The 19741-nt window shown below is 37.0% G+C and overlaps 3 protein-coding genes across 3 annotated transcripts in view; 2 read left to right on the forward strand and 1 right to left on the reverse strand.

The window, feature by feature from the left end:
- LOC117107367 (zinc finger protein 91-like) overlaps nucleotides 1–3105 on the forward strand; it is a 13590-nt gene extending 10485 nt beyond the window's left edge. Inside the window, exon 3 of the mRNA XM_033249025.1 lies at nucleotides 2278–3105. Within this exon, the coding sequence (XP_033104916.1) occupies nucleotides 2278–3105 (828 nt within the window). The remainder of the gene's footprint in view (nucleotides 1–2277) is intronic.
- A 2754-nt stretch (nucleotides 3106–5859) lies between these two features.
- On the forward strand, nucleotides 5860–8547 carry LOC117107392 (zinc finger protein 93-like). Its single transcript, XM_033249062.1, has 4 exons — nucleotides 5860–5935; nucleotides 6660–7509; nucleotides 7564–7677; nucleotides 7919–8547. Exons 2-4 carry the CDS (start codon nucleotides 6823–6825, stop codon nucleotides 7946–7948), a joined length of 831 nt encoding a protein of 276 aa, XP_033104953.1. The 5' UTR covers nucleotides 5860–5935; nucleotides 6660–6822; the 3' UTR covers nucleotides 7949–8547.
- A 3339-nt stretch (nucleotides 8548–11886) lies between these two features.
- LOC117107368 (mucin-5AC-like) lies at nucleotides 11887–19277 on the reverse strand. The gene is made up of 6 exons (XM_033249026.1): nucleotides 19014–19277; nucleotides 18299–18451; nucleotides 17777–18194; nucleotides 13392–13540; nucleotides 12840–13040; nucleotides 11887–12236 (listed from the first exon to the last, which is right to left on the reverse strand). Exons 1-6 carry the CDS (start codon nucleotides 19275–19277, stop codon nucleotides 12087–12089), a joined length of 1335 nt encoding a protein of 444 aa, XP_033104917.1. The 3' UTR covers nucleotides 11887–12086.
- Nucleotides 19278–19741: the final 464 nt, after the last annotated feature.

Raw genomic sequence — 19741 nt, forward strand, 5'->3', positions numbered from 1 at the left:
TGTGTTTTGGTAATTAAAAAATTGCCTACCGGTTCTTAAGGCTTACCATCATGATTTCATTTTTTATAAATCACGTTATAAATTTCATAATAAAATTTGAAATTCCGACCACACAATGCCGAGGACCGAGGTGCCGGAGCGTGTGAGTGTGTTGCGTGAAAATTTGTGAACCGTGAATTTGACCAGTTTGCGTCAAAAGAATGCCAGTACATGGGCCAAGGCAAGGAAATCTGTTTCTAATGTATTCATTTTCTTATTTTGGCCTAATTTCTGTTTTGATATTGAGTAATTAAATTCTATAGGCTAAATCAGTCAATCAATTATTTTCTTTTTCTATGATCAATCTGTCAATACACTCCTTTTTTTTTTTCCCACTTCTAAACTTCCCTGGAAATCTGCTTAGTGATACGCACATGTAGTGCTTCCATCAAGCAAGCTCATATCCTGTCTCTTATACACATCCCCGCTGGGCCATAGCGGAGCACTAGCCCACATAGGCCTAGTTGTGTCCCTGAAGTGCCAGGACGTACCTAAAATTTACCTGTAAATGTAACAGGCCTTGGAAGGGCAGGGGAATTTTACACGTTAGAGTAGCCACGCGTGTGCAGGCCTAGTGCTGTCAAACCGGGTCTGGTCCAACCTAGCCTACACTAGGCTTAGGCATTCCGTCAGCAACTACTGTGTTTTGGTAATTAAAAAATTGCCTACCGGTACTTGAGGCTTACCACCATGATTTCATTTTTTATAAATCACATTATAAATTTCATAATAAAATTTGAAAGTCCAACCACACAATGCCGAGGTGGCGGAGCGTGTGAGTGTGTTGCATGAAAATTTGTGAACCGTGAATTTGACTAGTTTGCGTCAAAAAAATGCCAGTACATGGGCCAAGGCAAGGAAATCTGTTTCTAATGTATTCATTTTCTTATTTTGGCCTAATTTCTGTTTTGATATTGAGTAATTAAATTCTATAGGCTAAATCAGTCAATCAATTATTTTCTTTTTCTATGATCAATCTGTCAATACACTCCTTTTTTTTTTTCCCACTTCTAAACTTCCCTGGAAATCTGCTTAGTGATACGCACATGTAGTGCTTCCATCAAGCAAGCTCATATCTTTAGCCTAGCACCTGCCAAGCTCTCACGTGCTTCTACGATTTCATACCTAGGCTAGACATTCAAGTAGGTCTTATCATCCAATCATTTATTAGCGGGGAATTTTACTGGGACTACCGCGGCAAGGGGTGGAGACTTACCTGGGCATGTACGTTAAAACGATGCCCCAAATTGCTGGGAGGTGGCCGGGACTTTCACATGCATGTAACCGTTTTGGAAATTTACATCCCCGGCTAAGAAAAAAGAATGAACAAAGGCAACATTTTTTGCCCGTCGTGCAGTCGGACCCAAAAAAAAAAGTAGGCCTAGTTTTCCCATCGAAGTACTGTACTGCCTATGCCAATCCAAATCTGTCTCAGTAGTCACATCATCTGGGTCTGATCAGTCAAGCAGAACTTAATGCACTTGTCAATTGTAGTCCCGGACCCGGGCCTAGCGGGGACTTAGCCGGGGATATAATTTCTAAAACGGTCACACGCATGTGAAAGTTCCGACCACCTCCCGACAATGTGGGGCATCGTTTTAAAGTACATCGCCACTACCGCCGTACACACCCCAAAACACGGCTACACTAACGTGTAAAATTCCCGGGCCTTCCGAGGTTCCCAAGGTACCACCTGCACATACCTGTGTGACGTGAAGGGGACCCTGGCAGTCAGCGTCTAAGGCCTAGTATGTTATTGTCAATAGGGCTTAGGCCTACTGTGCCTCCTTATGCTCTAGGCTACTTTAGTTAGTAGTAGTAGGCCACTGCTAGAGAGGATTTCCGCTACAGCCACAAGTAAATTTGGCCACAAGTTAACTCGGCCAAAGTCAACTCGGCCACAAGCCAAACTCTGCCACACTCAACTCGGCCACATTCCTACACTGGCTTAGAACTATAGGTACCAGGGGCAGATGCAGGCGGAGTGCAGCCAGTGCGATTGCATCTTTTTTGCCACATCCATCTTGATAACAATGTTTCTCAAAACTAATTGTTATTTAATTTTCATACTTCACAGCAAAGAAGAAATTCCCGATCAAAACCAATAGAAGAAAAATATTTAATGACGAAAGAAATGATGTATTTGCTTTGCTGAAAACATCCCTCCTGATGTCTTCTGTTCAAAATATCTAATGAAAAATACATTGAGATCATAAGAATGAAAATATATTAAAATAGGAACAGTATAACAAAATGTCAGCTCAAATAGAGATTGAGGAAAGAAACACACAGGATATGAAATATAAGTGTGAGCATTGTGGAGACAAATTTGATTTACTTACTTTAAAGACACATTTGGGGATTAAGACAAAAACACAATTTGAGTGTGAACATGTCAAATTTGAATGTGAACATTGTGGAAAAACATTTACAAGCAATTTGTCTTTAAAAAATCATTTAATGATACATACAGGAGAGACACTGTACAAATGTGAACATTGTGAAAAGAAATTTAGAGATAATTATGATTTGAAATGCCATTGGAGGGTACATACAGGAGAGAGGCCACATGAATGTGAACATTGTGGAAAGAAATTTAAACATAATTGTGATTTGACAGTACATTTGAAAACACATACCGGAGAGGCACAACATGAATGTGAACATTGTGGAAAGAAATTTAAACATAGTAGTGGATTAAGAAAACACTTGATGATACGTACAGTACAGAAACCATTCCGATGTGAACATTGTGGAAAGAAGTTTAAAGTTTGTAGCGCTTTAAAAATACACTTGAGGACACATACCGGAGAGACGCCATATGAATGTGAACATTGTGGAAAGAAATTTAAATGTAAGGGTCAGTTGAAGCGACATTTGAGGACACATACTGGAGAGACGCCTTATGAATGTGAACATTGTGGAAAGAAATTTAGGGACGGTAGTCATGTGGCGGCACATTTGAGAATACATACAGGAGAGAGACCATATGAATGTAAACATTGTGGAAAGAAGTTCAATACAAATAGGAATTTAAAATTATTGTTTTATATACCTCATACATAGATTCTATGAGGCCTAACAAGTACAGTACTTACTTCCTAGAGGCCTTCTAACTACCGTAGGCCCAGTCTAGGCGATCAAAGAGTGTGTCTAGCTCTTCTTTGCTCGTTTCCTCAATTTCAACAGCACCACAGTCTTACAATATTTTGAATATTGACAAGACATATTTAATTTGTCTTTCTGTGCTTTTGCTATCGGCTTCATCAAGAAGTATAGGCCTAGGCTAGTCCTTCATCCAGGAGCTCGAACTGACAGTCTCCATAATTAACGTTTATCGTCAACTCACTGATCCGTGGCGCTGCACGGTCAGGGGCCAAGCTCTTTCGTCATTGAGGTCACAGTCCCTTCTACCGTCAGCATGATGGTGGGGCCTAGAGTTTGCACCATGCAGCAGGGCAAAAAAGTACTATTTTGTGTGTAAATGAATTTACATACCAAAAGAAAAGAAACCAATATACAATGAAAAAGACAATTAGTTAATACCGTAGTTTAGGTGATTAGATTAATGTTGCAATTAGATGATAAAACTAGTCTACTGTACTGTAAGTTTTTTAAAATACCAGATTTTCTTGTTATGCTATTTTTTTTTTTTACAGGATAGTCGTAAAATGTTTTTCAGTAGTGCTATTGTTTTATACAGTAATTTTCAAAATTTACAGGATTCATTTTGAAAGAATTTCGAAAATAAGATAATTTATTTACGGTAGTGGAAAAATTGCAATAGTTATTTGATGTGGAAAATAAACAATTGTCAGTTGCATGAATACATGAGGAAAACAATATGAAGGTCAGTAGCGTAACAATGAGTCATAGGACCTGGGGAAGGAGAAAATGTTTGGGGCCCTTGCATATCAGTAAAGTATCTCTGCTGACGAAGTAACCCGCATGGGTAACCTACTATAGATATACTGTAGATTAAAAAGACTACTAAATTATTACTTATTTCAGGCTTTGTCCACCCACTGTTGGATGTACATTATCCATCCTCATGACAGTGTTAAAACATTTTGTGTAAATAACTATTTAACTATATAATCAATTAATATTTCCACACACATTTTTAATTGGAGTATTTGCGTGCAACAATAGGCCGACATTGGGTATGCATAAATCTTCATTTGCGTACGTGCATCTAATGTGCATAGGTTACAAGCTTAAATCCGAGTTACAATCATTGGCAGATCTGATATGTCAGGGGTCCTCACCCCCTTGGGCAAAAAAAAATTCTAGAATCTGGACCTCTTCGATTCATCATTTTCAAGAGGGGAAAAGGGTCCCACCTTGGGTTACCGGTTCTTTAAATAATTGTATAAAAATAAATAAAATAGTATTAATAATAATAATTTTAACACAAAATTTATTGACGTTTTGTGTCCATCATGGATGCATTTTCAAGGTCAAGTGAACAAAAATAAACAATCTTAGAAAACCAAATGTAGGTGACATGAGGTGAGATTAATTTGTTGTTCATTTGAAATTCCACTATTGTAAGCTAAGAAACTTCGCTCGATGCTGCAAAGCTAGGACTTTATGCCCATGCAGTGTTGTCTGCAGTTCATGACAATTATAAAACAGACCGGATGTTAATACCAGTAACAGACGGATTAAAGTTTGTTGTTATAATAATGCTTGTATATTCTGCAATAAAGTAGGCCCTACTTATATAGAAGACCATGGTGCTCACTGGATCCTTCGTTGAATTAGGCCTCTACCCATCTAAATCTTGACTATAATAATATCTAAAATTATTAAAAGGGCCGCTTTTAAATTATTTTTATCTGCTCAGTTCGCCAAAAATTTAATTTCCTTTCACCTTATTCATTGTAGGTCCATCGTTTGACACAGCTGTTATCCCTATTTAGAGATGCGTGATACAGATTGGTTTGAAAAAGGGAAGGAAAAAACCCACTAAATAGTTATATTATGTATAAGAATGCACCAAGTATGGAATAGGCCTCTATCTCTTAGGGCACATTTTTTTTTTTAATCGGAACAATAGATTATTTAGCTTTTGTTTTTATTGATGAGGGAGGGACTGTTTATATTTGTAATAGTAAATATTGTATAAAAACTGGTTTAATTTTATAGTTTTTTTAAAAAAAAGGTATTCGAAGTCACAAAATTGCAGTTAATGTTATGCTGTTGAAATAATTGATGCGGCAAAAAAAAAAAAAAAAATGTTTATTCCCGCATCAATATTTCCCAAATTTTTGACACGGGCGGGAGTGATAATCTAATAAATTTTTCTATTTGCCCTTTAGATAAACTAAATTTCATGAGGCAAACTTAAAATTTAAAGCAAACAATGTTTTAGATTTAGAAACTGTCATGATCTAATATAGGTCATACACACACAGGCTAGGGCATTGTACCATTTGCAAGACTAATGAGATTGAAACTATTATCCTAAAAAAACAAATTGTATGGGTCCTACAAAATATCACACAGGACCACACGGATGCAAAAATGATACAATTATTACCATACGAGAGTAGAAAAATGCTTGATAGCATTACCTTCTGAAGCACGGCGGCAAAAAACTGTTTAAAAAACAGTCAATTTTTACCATAATTCGGACAACTATCTATAAAAGGTGGTTTTTATTAGACTTGAAAACAACGCATGCGCAAAATACGTTCAATAAAGATGATTATGAATAATTCATGAGATTTTACCAAACTATCCTACACTACCACACACTCTACACTACCCTACACACAGCTGACTTTACGCATATTCGCACCCCACTAATGAGGGCGACAAACAAGACTTAGCAAGTCAGCAGCGCATCACATCTGCTGGTAAAATGGTATGACAAATTTGATTATTTTGGGTGAGTTTTAAGCCATTAATTATCGATAAAGTCATCTATGGTTTATCACAGACCTTCGTTAGGCTTAGTAGGCTTATATTCATGTGAAATATATGTGGTGAGATTAATAGTTTTCTTTTATTATTCAGTTAACACCATGGACCCATGAACAAAGGTTAAAAAGTAGGGTGGAGCGCCGCCTTCTGATGTAGTAGGCGCTATTCGCGCTTATTAGGCTACTACAGTACTACTATCCTACTGAGTACTGGGCCTAGTAGTAGTGTAGAGGCCTTACTACTGGGCCTAGTAGTAGTGTAGAGGCCTACTGGGCCTAGTAGTAGTATAGAGGCCTAGTAGTAGTGTAGAGGCCTACTGGGCCTAGTAGAAGTGTAGAGGCCTACTGGGACTAGGCCTAGTAGTAGTCTAGGGAGCGTGAACCGCTTTCTTCTAGATACTGTATGCTTGACATAGAAATAGTGTGTAACAATAAACAGTTCGTTGACTCATTATCTCTGTTTGGATGGTGAACACATGAAATGAGATTCCACAATTCACATGAAAATTTAACCAGTTGTTTATTAAAGTACTCTTTTGTAACTCTGTAAGAATCAAATAAGTGTGCTTTAGTCCTATAGGCCTATGTGGTGCTTTCTCCTATGATAGGTTCAAGGGTTTTAAAGCAAAGGATTTAGAGTTTAAAAATGATCAACAAAGTAAATTGTTATTTCATTTTCATTCTTCACAGTAATGAACAGTCCAGCTGGTTGTAGAATTTAGAAAAGTGATTTGCTGACATTAAAACTAACAGAAGGTCTGAAAACCATTCCTCCTGAAATCTTGTGTTCACAATACAGATAATGAAAAAATGTGAAAAAATACTTTGAAACATTAGACTATCATAATCCAAAATGGAAGTTCAAGAAAAGGTTGAGGAAACAAACAAACAGGAGATGATGTATGATTGTGAGCATTGTGGAGAAAAAGTTGACTTTCTTACGTTGAAGAGCCACTTAGGAATTACAGATGAGCATTCGCCATTTCAATGTGGACACTGTAAGAAGACATTTAGATACAGTAGCTGTTTAGAAAGACACATGAGGGTACATACTGGAGAGACGCCATACGCATGTGGAAATTGCGGAAAGAAATTCAAACATAGAAGCTGTTTGCAAAATCATATGTGGATACATACGCGAACATCACCACATAAATGTGAACATTGTGGTAAGATTTTTAGAGACAATAGCCAATTGAAAAGCCATTTGAGGATGCATTCAGGAGAGATGCCATATGAATGTGAACATTGTGGGAAGAAATATAGAGATAGTTTCCAACTGAGAAGTCATTTGAAAATTCATGGAGACACGCCGCATGAATGTGAATATTGTGGAAAGAAATTTACAAGTAGTAGTTATCTTATAACGCATGTAAGAATACATACAGGAGAGACACCTTATGAGTGTCAACATTGTGGAAAGAAATTTAAGTCTAGCAGCCAAATAAAAAAACATTTGATGATCCATACGGGAGAGACTCCGTATGAATGTGAACATTGTGGAAAGAAATTTAATAGAAATAGTAATTTAAAACTACATGTAAGGATACACACAGGCGAGACTCCATTTGAATGTGAACAGTGCGGGAAAAAATTTAGAAGCAGTAGTTATCTAAAAACACATGCAAAGTTACATACAAAAGAAATGCCATATAAATGTCAAAATTGTGGAAAGAAATTTAAGCACCGTAGACAGTTTCAACGACATCTGAGGATACATACAGACACAATAATATGAACTACAAATAAAATTTAATAGAAATAGTAATTTAAAACTACATGTAAGGATACACACAGGCGAGACTCCATTTGAATGTGAACAGTGCGGGGAAAAATTTAGAAGCAGTAGTTATCTAAAAACACATGCAAAGTTACATACAAAAGAAATGCCATATAAATGTCAAAATTGTGGAAAGAAATTTAAGCACCGTAGACAGTTTCAACGACATCTGAGGATACATACAGACACAATAATATGAACTACAAATAAAATAAGTACAGTAGTACCTTCTTTTGATCAAGTACAGTACAGTAGTTGAGTACAGTAGTAGTACTGTACTGCATATCCTTAGCAGGATATAGCTTTCCTGAAAGCTACTCAGAATGAAGCTCTTTTTGTTACCATTCTCCCTGCTTCGACTATGCTGATGTTTAGTTTTTCAATGCTCTTCTCCCAACATTTTCATTGGTCCTCTTCTACCTCGCTTTCCCTCAACTGGGCCTCCATAAATGACTACTGTAACAAAATTTATTTAATGACTAACAAAATTTATATATTTACAAAAGCTTTTGGTAGTTTGAGCTACAGTTGCTTCATCAGGTGAATGATGAAATTTTATGAAATGTTTTTTTATATAATGTATTTGTAATAGGCCTTTTCCACAAATGGTAGACATCTTGAAGTGATGACAAACAACCAAAGTCAGTGGTGTACAGTTTACTGTACCTTACCTTAAAAGGGCTCGTCTCCATAAATTTTGTTAGTCAAAAGAAATTTGCTACTGCAGCGTACTTATTTTATTTGTAGTTCATGTTACTGATAAATATGGCTCCAACTTTTATTACACAGTACTGTAATATGAAAAGTCTTGCCTAACGTACAATAATAGAGGTCAAATCTGATTCATATTTCGACCTAAAGGTGTCTTGTTTTTGTAAATACAGTATTGTTTTTGTTGAATGTTGTAATTATGTTTTTGGTAATGTCATGGCATTGTTTACAACAACCCATACCCACTTGATTGTTATGCATGTTAAATTTTTAGAAAGTATACCGTAAATCCTCAAATAAAAGCCCTGGGCTTGTTCTGATTTTTTAGGACCATTGGATGGGCCTCTTTTCGAGATTGCTTTTGCAAACTAAAATGAATGCTGTAAATTTTAAAATTATATTTTATATATTATTACGATATTTTTCAACTATAAAATTCAAATTGTGTTTATTTTTTTTTTATCATTTTAACTATGCTGTTACAATAAAACAATATTGATACTGAAACGCTATTATAATAATAAAAGATAAGGTCAGTCTTAAAGCTGGTTTTCTACTAGGCGAATTTATTCGCGCGAATCAAAGCGTCGGTTCACTTCATGTGCTCTGATTGGTTAAGCATTTTTTTGCTTCGCAAAAACTCCGATAGAAATGTGAATGCACATGCACGTGAACCCGACACTTTCGATTCTTGCGAATAAATTCGCATCTTTGCGAGATGAGCTTTTCGAGTTTTACTTTTGCAAACTGAAGAGGGAGGTTTCTTTTCGAAATTGGTCTCTTCTCGAGATTAAGCCCATGGGCCTTTTATTTAAGGTTTTTTGATTTATCTACAACCGAGGACTTCTGCAACCTGTAGGTTTATCTGCAATATTCAGCATACTTAACCATAGATTTGGTTGTTGCCTGTAAATAAATATAAATCAATGGAACCTATTTTGTTTTCAATCTGTTTTTTCTTTAATACACTGTATATTACTACTCTTAATAGCTTTTGAAAAGTGAAAATACCGTAACCAATTGAAACAACGTCTAAAGATATACAGTGAGACCATGGTGAGACACTGTACAATATATTAGAACACACAGAAATGTCATTAGATCACACAGAAATGAAACGCACTAAAAATCAGAACATACTGTATAAGTCATCTGAAACGTCATTTGAGGCTGCAGAGGCATTTTCAGACAGCATGATAGAGAATTAATATTGTTTTGATGCAATTACAACATTGCTTGTTTCTATGCTCAAACACTGTTTTAATCATTTACTGATTTGATTATATATCCTACTGTATATATAAAATAAAGTAAGAAGCTCAAAAGTAGGTTTGATTAGACAGTTTATTAATCAAGTTGTTTGAAGAAGTGTCCTTGAGAAAATATTTAACATTTTGCCCGAAAAGGTATTGGTTATCAAGTGTTAATATCTTAGTGATACATTTTCAATGGAGAGTACATTAAGTGTGTATACCTCGAAAACAGTACACGTTTAAATTTTGGGTACCGTACTAGAGGAGTTTTCAAATAAAACGTAAACTAAATACGTCACAATTACAGTAGAAGCGGATCCAAGGGGAAAGCCAGACGGCCCAACCATTCGGCATCCCTTCTACATTTGTGACTTTTTTAATGGGGAAAAACTCCGGCTACTTAGAGCTACAAAGCAATAACAAATTTCTAAATCCGCCACTGAATTCGAATTGGCTCCGCCTTCTTCAAAGTGCGCATGAATAAATAGTGTACATGACTCTTCTATGTTCGATTTTCAAGATACATACGACATTAATGTTCACCATAAAGCCATATAGAAATTAGATAATTCACATAAGACCTACAACATTGCGATGATATCGAAAACTTCCTACTGACAATTACCAGACTATATCATTTACTGACCTAGCATTTCCTTATTATATAACGTTACATTTGGCCCACTCACGCTAGTTAAATGATGACGATGTCGATGTAAATCTTGATAACAATCAATAAATAAACTTTACAATGAATATAAGTAGAGGGCTGAGTTGGATAAATAATAATTAACTGATATCTTTATCTTTCAACTTTTAATATTTACTACATCAACATTTTAATAATATTTACATTGTTAACATAACATTACATTTAATTAAAGATTGGTAGTTTCTTCGAACATTTGGTGCACATAAAAATACTGTAGGGCCTAGTTTAGTCTACCAACTGCGTTCGATTCGTCGGCCACATTTACATACATCTAGTGGCATATCTAGGGGATGCTCGTCCACAAAAAATCTCTCCCCCACCCCCACCCGATCTCACATTCAAGATTTATTTGTGTCCTATCGGAAATTCTCCCCAACCCCACTGGAATTCACCTCATACCTCTTCCATGTTGCAGGGGTGGCGCCCGGGGGCCAGAACCCCCGTCGGGGAGAGCTTCCCCCCCCCTTTCCCGTCGGGGAGAAAAAGCAAAATTCGTCGGAGAGAAAAAAAAATATATGTATTTTCTACATATTAGCCTCTAAAATCGATTAAATAAGCCTTTGAAACCCCTAAATTGTTAAAATTTTCGTGGACCGCTTTCGAAACCTTTTAATCGAAGCTCGACCATGCCCACATTGCTTTCGTCGGGGATACCCTTAGAGATGCCACTGCATAGGCCTACATCATAATATTATATATAATACACATCACCGAAATATGTTTTATTAGGCTTATGAACAGAGTGGACGAGGAGTAAAATGTCCAAACTGCCATCGCTGACGTCACTGTGAGATTAGGCCCTACCACTTATTTATCGTCCCTTTCTCTACAGTCGTCAACGCATACATTCGGCCGACAGTTCAGAAGTTCGAAACGCAGAGCTGGACTATTCACAAAATATCGGGTGTACACTCTTATGTATCTAGTGATTTCTTGAGTTGAAAACCAGTTTATAATCGGTGTGCCACTGTCAGTATTACCCGGAAATAACTAGAAATAGATATTTATAGAGTAATAACTATTATCACCAAAACCATTATAATTAGGCCCTTATACCCATATCATCATCACATCATCTTCACCATAATCATCATCAGCAACATTGTCATCACGTTATTGTCCTCATCGTCACAACCTTATCATCATCATTAACATTATCATCACCATGATGCTGATGATGATGATCATCATCTTCATCATCATCATCTCTTATTAATAATCTTTGTTTTCATTATATTCTTACTATTATTATTATTATTATTATTATTATTTATTATTATTATTATCATCATTATCGTCCTCATGAATATTATCGTTAAATATCTTTTATCATCATCATCATCAGAAATATTGTTATTATCATTAACATTTGTATTATTATTGCTACTATTATTTTTACTATTAAAATTAGAAAATATTGAACAAAGACGATTCAAGATTCAAGATTATTTTATTGTCCAAAATACGGAAATTCTGTTTGGGTGTATCTATTTTAATACATACAGATACACAAATATATACAAACACCGAAAATATAACAAGCATAGCAAAAAGTTCCGTCATTGTCGTGAACTAACATGGCCAAACATATGAATTTCTACGTGTCGCTTTGCCTTTGAATTTGGTGTCACTAAGATTTGGTGCCATCAATCTTTACTGCTTCAATTTTTTTTTGGGCAGTTCAGTAGCTCGAACCGCAGAGCTGGACTATTTACAAACGATTTGATGTACATCCGTAGGTATCTAGTAATCTCGTGAGTTGAAAACCAATTCAATAATGGTGTTCCACAGTCAGTGTTAGCCGGAAACACCTGGAACATGATTAGATATTTACAGAAATAATATTACATAAGCCAATTCGTAATTTGAACTGCGCATGCCCGTACTAAGGTTTATTAGTCATAAACAAACATGTACACAACAATGTTAAGTCGATTCACCTTGTATAAGGGCATGCGCAGTTCAAACTACGAATTGGCTTATTACCAGCATTGTAATTATCTTTCTGATACGTTTTATTAAAAACATTCTTTATCGATATTATCGGTATTATAAATAGGACTGTCACAGATAGAATTATTTTAATAGACTTAATTACATAAATTTACTCTTTCCATGGATTTTAAGCATGAACATTTATATATAGTTTAATTATTATATTGATAGGTTTCCAGTAATCTGATTATAATTATTTTGATCTAGAATAACAAACACAACGATAACAATGATAATGATGATAATATTAATAATTATGCGCTTGCAGTTGTTGTCAATTTCTTATTAAAACTTCCTATTGTCATTAAGTCCTCATTGTCTTCCTCTCAATCCTTCACACTTATTATTTTTTCTCTTTGCCTCTCCCTCAACACCCCACCCTCTCTTTCCTGTCCCATAGTGCAAGAAGTTCAACTTACCTCAGAGTTGTCTGAAGGATTTAAAAAGGCGGACCAGCCATGAGAGTCAATGTCAACATTCCACCCTACTTTAATATAAGATGTGTAGTACACATCTCCACTGCTGCCGTCATGCGTAATGTTAGGGCAATCGTTAACTGAATCACAGACTCCACCTTGCGTTATAACACCGTACACAGTTGTAAGCGTGATCAGGTCCACCTGTACATTAACATAAATTCAAATTATTATTGTAGCAACATCATTCGATTATTTATTTATTATATTAATACATTAATAAAAGAAGTAAGGGTTATCTCAAGTTATACCTTCATGTATGTGTTCATTGGTGAAGAACAGTTAAGTAAGGGATCTAATATAAATATCTAAGATCTAATATACCGTACCCCAGTCCAGACCATGCCTTGTCTAGAATGGCCTGCTAGAATGAAATTATTCACCCCTAACGAGATCACACTAAGAAAGTAGCATACACAAAGTCATATTTGTTATTACATGCAATTGCTCCCTGAAATATTCTCAACATTCCACATGGGTTATGTACGCCTCTACCTGTAACCATCCACGTGCGTTCCCAATCCATCCTCCTATATCAGCAGATTGCTGGCAACCAAGTCGGGCAAAGTGAGCGAGATTTTGCCCCGATGAAGCGCTGAACGATGACGCCGGCACAGCGGCAGTACTTACTCCAACATAACAACCTAAACAAAAGTGAATGTATTCGGCTTATTTCCATTCAATTATTTTCATAACAAATATTGACAATCTAATTACTAGTAAGTGGCGACCGAACCTGACGCATTGGTTGTGTGAACGCGTAACGTCGAACACAATAATTAGGCAAGTAGAAATGTTCTTTCTAAAGCTTTGTCCACACTGCAGTATCAAGTTTTATGTGACAAAAATTGTGTGATGTGCCAATATATGGGCATGATGATGTCATTACATCCAAATATGGGCATATTACATCCAAATTTGGGCATATCACATAATAAATTTGATAGCTATGATCGATATGAATAGTACGCTTGTTCATAATTTATGGTGACGTCACTTTCACTGCGAAAATCATTTTTTAAATCATAGGTATATAATAAATACATTATGTGTAAATGTTTCACGGATACAGGCCTAGTTCATAAACGTCCATTCAAAATTAAGTTCGTTATTGAGAAACACTTCATTTAGGTACCGGTATATCTTGGACGATACAATTGTTAAAAGTAAACCAAATTATTAGTCAAAGAAGACTATATATAAGCTCTCAGCAGTTGTCTTTAACAATTCTAATGATATGAAGAAACTGACTCCCAAGATACCAAAGTGGGACAGGTATGTATGCAGTGGTGGCGCCAGCGGGGGAGGGGCAGGGGAAATTTGTCCCCCTCCCCCCACTCGAATAGGCCTTTCCCCCTGTCGTCCAACGCCACGACGAGGAGTTGGACCAAAAATAATAATTTGCCTATCCAAATAACGTTGTTTTGACTGCCAATCCCTAATATTGCGTTCTAAATTTTCAAGAGACGCAAGTTTTTTTTCATTTCTTTCTAAATCGGATGGTTCGAAATCATCTGGGCCAGATGGTCTGCACTCCAGAGTCTTGAAAGAATGTGCAAGTTGAATTGCTCCAGTTCTTACAATTGTATTTTAGAGACTTTAGTGTGTCATAAAAAGATGTTATTCACCTTTAGATAAGCATGTCACTTATTTTTATCTACAAGACCATTGTCAGGCCGATTTTAGAATATGGTAATTCAGTATGGTGGTCGATGTTTAATAAGGATAAAATTTTGATCGAGAATGTTCAACAAAGGGTAACTAAATTGATACCCATCCTAAGAGATATTCAGAGCGATTGAAGAAGTTAAAAAGTTTGTTTCATTTGTTTATAGGAGAATCCGTGCGGGATTTCATTCAGATTTTCAAAATGTTTAAGGGATTAGGCCCCTTTTGTGATATTCCACGCATGAGGATTTGAGTGCATGGTCGGGTCGATGGTCTTGGACACCACCTAGCTCTCAGTATACATAGAAAAAATGTTCTGATCACCAGATGATGAGGGTTACGGTGGAAATTCCAGTCATGATCAGAGTATTTTTCGGTGGCTATGAACACATACGATAGGTACTCACCCATATCATTAATAAATTCCTCGTAGTCTTAATATCTTAGAATAAGAATGAAGGTAATATTTTGTGAAAAGCTGAAGAATAATGGAGTTCGCTTGGTATTTGTCGAACTTTAAGACCACTAACTTTAAGTATAAAAAATACCGTTTTTTAAGATCCATAATGCTAAGTTCTTGAGTTGCAAAGTAGGCCAACGGCTGTTTAAAAGCAGAATCGCTGATGGTCGAGCTTAGAGGAACTATAAAATTAAGAGGCTAATGCTTATGTTAGCCAAGTAAAATCCAGTTTAAATGTTTCCTTTAGAAAAAGTAAGCAGATAAAACCAAAATACGAACCCTAGGATTAGGGACTGCCGTTTTCTGATTCAGAGATGCGGGAGATTCGAATCCAATTCCACCAAAGTGTCAGTGTTGAAAAGCTTGAGAGCTCAGGGCTAGCGAGAGCAGTTTTAAGATGCATCTTCTGCTTTTCACGACTGGGAGTACTTCGCAACCGTGTACTACCTCATGTGGGGTACCCCAAAGGAGTATCCTAAATCCCCTACTTGTTCTTACTACGTAAACGACATGTTTACTTGATTGCAAGCTACGCCGACGATAACACCATTTCTACCAAACTGGAAAACGCCCTCAATGCACGTGAATGACTCGTCGATTATAAATCTTACTAAAACAGAATTTATAATTTTTGGATCTAAAAGAAAAATTAAAGAGGTCGATGATTTCAACCTAAAGGTCAAGGGCATCAATATCGAGTGCAAGAAATCAATTTCTCCCAGTGAACAATTGTTTTAGCATTTCACTAGCAGTCTTCTCATTAGTCAGTTTATCCATCCAATCATAACCAGCCTTTCTACCCAAACATAAGTATTTCTCGGTTTGGAATTTCTGCAGACATTATTCTCCTGAAGACGATAGAAGCAACTCAATCGAAACGTCAAGTCTTTCTTAACTACAACAGTTCTTTTCAGAACCTACGTGGTGTACCGCAAACTTCAACATCAATTAAATACCTTGGAATTTAAATTGACCAGTATTTAACTTTTTCTGATTATGCATGTGCCATTATAAAGAAAATTAATAGTAGACTTAAATTCTTTACCGGGAACGCAATTTAACTGTAACTGAGTCGTAAATGTATGTTTGATTATGCCTCCTCCTAGTACTGTGGAATTAGTACATCGTAAACGTAAACTACAAATTTCGCAAAACAAAATTAGACTGATTAAAGGATGGGGCCCTCGTTCACATATTGGTGCCGAGGAGCTTAGAAGTACCGGTACTGGGTTTCTGAAAGTAAATGATAGGATTGAATTCTGCGATTATATCACATTCATAAAATTATAAATTTTTTCAGAGTAGAAATGCACCGTATTTATCTACTAATTTCTATCGGTTGCTAACTCCCATAATTATCTCACGGCAAGAGGCAGTCAGTTTAATTATGTCATCCCATGTGTTTCAGGTATTGGCCCAGTTTCGTCACGTCGGGCGCTGACGGGGAGGGGAGGGGCGGTGCGCCAGGGCCCCAGGCACGAGGGGCCACGACATTGTAGTTTGAAAAAACATAAACTATAATACCATATAGTTTCATTCAATGGTGCCCCGACAGTTTTAAAACATGTTTTGTTTCTCACTAAAATATTCTCTGTATTTATTTACACCACAAAGAGTGCATATAGGCCTACTGTAGGCCTATACCCATTCCGAAAGTTCACAGATGTGTCTATGTTGGTTTTAGCATAAAATTGTTTGAAATATTTCATCAGTCATGGACCATTCTATGTTCTCTGACAACACAGTTAACAGTTCATAAATACCATAAGCTTTACCCCCACCAGGGGCCTTCACCCCTGGACCCCGACGGGGGCCCTATGTGGACCCCTGGCCCGGGATTTATCAATCTTAGCTTAGCAAATGTCCTAAGTCAAAAAAGTTAAGATGTCCCTAATAAATATCTTAAGCTGATTTATTAAACCATCTTAGCAAAATCTTGGCTTAAAAATCGTGTTAGATGGCGCTTCCATACAATTGACTTCCTAATTTTAAGCAATTTTAAAGCTAAGCAATATTGATAAATTTGACTTAAGCAAAAAAAATGGACTTAAGACGAACTTAAGCTGATTAGTTTGATAAATCTGGCCCCTGGCCCCCAGCGTCTGCTTGCTCGCTCCTATCGCAAACATAACGCTCGCTTATTAGGGCCCCAGTCACCGCCAGGGCCCCATAAACTCATTGGTTTCACTGTACTGGTTCTCTAACATTTTACTTCAATTCAATAAAAGAATGGAATGCTCTTCCAGACTACATCAAATACATAGCTGACCCGTCAAGTTAAAACTGCTCTTAAGAAATATATTGTAATAGATACTGTAATTCGAAAGACTAAATTTTAACGAAACCTTTTTAATTTTGTTTGTTATTATATTTTCTTGACCCGTGAATTTGTTTTGTTTTTTCTCCGTCTCTGTGCTTGGATCCCATTGGAAATAAGTTGTTATAATATTAACAACTGTCATGGGTCATCCTGGCATCCAATTGCTCTTTGTCTGTTGTTTGTCTTTGTAATTTTTATCCTTTGATGAATTGTAATATATCCTCACATTTTTATATATGTATGTATGTATGTGTGTAGTATGTATGTATGTATGCATGTGTGTGTGTATGTATGTATGTGTGTATGTATGCATGTATGTGTGCATGCGTGTATGTATGTGTTTATGTATATACACCGATCATTGGATTATCCCGTTAAGTTATATCTTAATGCATCAAGTATGATGAACAAATTCTGAAAGATATATATTACCTGAATATGGCGGGATATCCACAGTATTTGAGTATGGGCTGGTGAAGCAGTCTGTTTCCACAGACTCAGTTGTTGCCTCACTGCTAGATGCTACAATAGTTGACACTACCTCAGATGTTGCTTCACTGCTGGGTCCTGCAGTAGAACCGACTGTGGGTGTTGACACTACCTTGGTTGTTGCTGCACTACTCGGTCCTGCAGTAGAACTGACTGTCGGTGTTGACACTGCCTCGGATGTTGGTTCACTGCTGGGTTCTGTAGTAGAACCGACTGTTGGTGTTGACACTATATCGGATGTTGCTTCACTGCTGGGTCCTCCAGTAGAACCGACTGTGGGTGTTGACACTACCTTGGTTGTTGCTGCACTACTCGGTCCGAACCGACTGTGGGTGTTGACACTACCTTGGTTGTTGCTGCACTACTCGGTCCTGCAGTAGAACTGACTGGCTGTGTTGACACTACCTCCGATGTTGCTTCACTGCTGGGTCCTCCAGTAGAGCCGAATGTGGGTGTTGACACTACCTTGGTTGTTGCTGCACTACTCGGTCCTGCAGTAGAACCGACTGTCGGTGTTGACACTGCCTCGGATGTTGCTTCACTTCTCGGTCCTGTAGTAGAACCGATTGTGGGTGTTGATACCCCTTCACAAGACGAGCCATGAATAATTTTGCTATTCTGAGGAGTGAAGTATTATCAATTGTAGTAATATCGATAATAATTTTAGTAATTATAAAATAAACGTAATTTAATGAAATATCCATTTTCCCCTTCACTCCCTTCATAATCATAGATATACATACATACATATATCTCGAACATCGGCAACAACACCCGCAACAACAGCAGCAACAGCAGCAACACCAACAACAACAGCAGCAGCAACAACAGCAGCAACAGCACAACAGCAGCAGCAGCACAACAGCAGCAACAGCAGCAGCAGCAGCACAACAGCAGCAGCAACAGCAGCAGTAGCACAACAGCAGCAGCAGCACAACAGCAGCAACAGCAGCAGCAGCAGCAGCACAACAACAGCAGCAGCAGCACAACAGCAGCAGCAGCGCAAGAGCAGCAGCAGCACAACAGCAGCAGCAACAGCAACAGCAGCAGCAGCAGCACAACAACAGCAGCAGCAGCACAACAGCAGCAGCAGCAGCAGCACAACAGCAGCAACAGCAGCAGCAGCAGCAGCACAACAACAGCAGCAACAACACAACAAACATAATAGAATAAATCTTACAGACGTGTAATATGTTCCAGATTCACTGACAACCAAATCAGATGGCATGGCACTGGCCGACATCATCTCACATTCACTGGTATCTGAATGGTAATTGAATGAGCAACAGTTGGAGAGGTTGCAACAGAACGAGGAGCAACGGATGGCGCCCTGTGTTTTTAGCGTCATAAATGGATTGTGGTTGTCCGGTTTCCATACGTAACCCTTTCTGCTCATGCTAAATGTACAGTTATTGCCATCGTAAGCATGCGTTGGTATATGCATTGTGCCGAAAAATACAAAAACAAAAACAGGGTAAACAATCCTTGTGTTTCTCATCATTCCGTCTTGAACCAGTATTTTTCTAGCAAAAAAATGAGGCATTATAGTATTATAAATCCACATTTGCCTACTGTATCTAATAGTCATAGTTTTGTTTTTTACTCTCACAAATGCTATTCCCCTGTTATCAGCACATTTTAAATTAAAGAATAGGATGGAATATTAAATCAATTCTATAATTAACGTGTATGTTATGGAAGAGAACCTGAAAAAAAACTATGGCAAACAATTTTTCTTTTTAAATTAACTAATTTTATCTGTGTTTACATCATCTGATAATGAAAACTGTTGGGTTCGTGAGACTTCGTATATTGAACTTGGCCAAGACAATAGTACGTTAAAAGATCAATTTCATCTTTATCTTTGATGAATGCCTTGTAGTCGTGAAAAATATAGGAGATAGGCAT

Source organism: Anneissia japonica, unplaced genomic scaffold (assembly GCF_011630105.1).
Source record: "Anneissia japonica isolate Jap-2015-1 unplaced genomic scaffold, ASM1163010v1 scaffold9668_len1562885_cov226, whole genome shotgun sequence".
NCBI lineage: Eukaryota > Metazoa > Echinodermata > Crinoidea > Comatulida > Comatulidae > Anneissia > Anneissia japonica.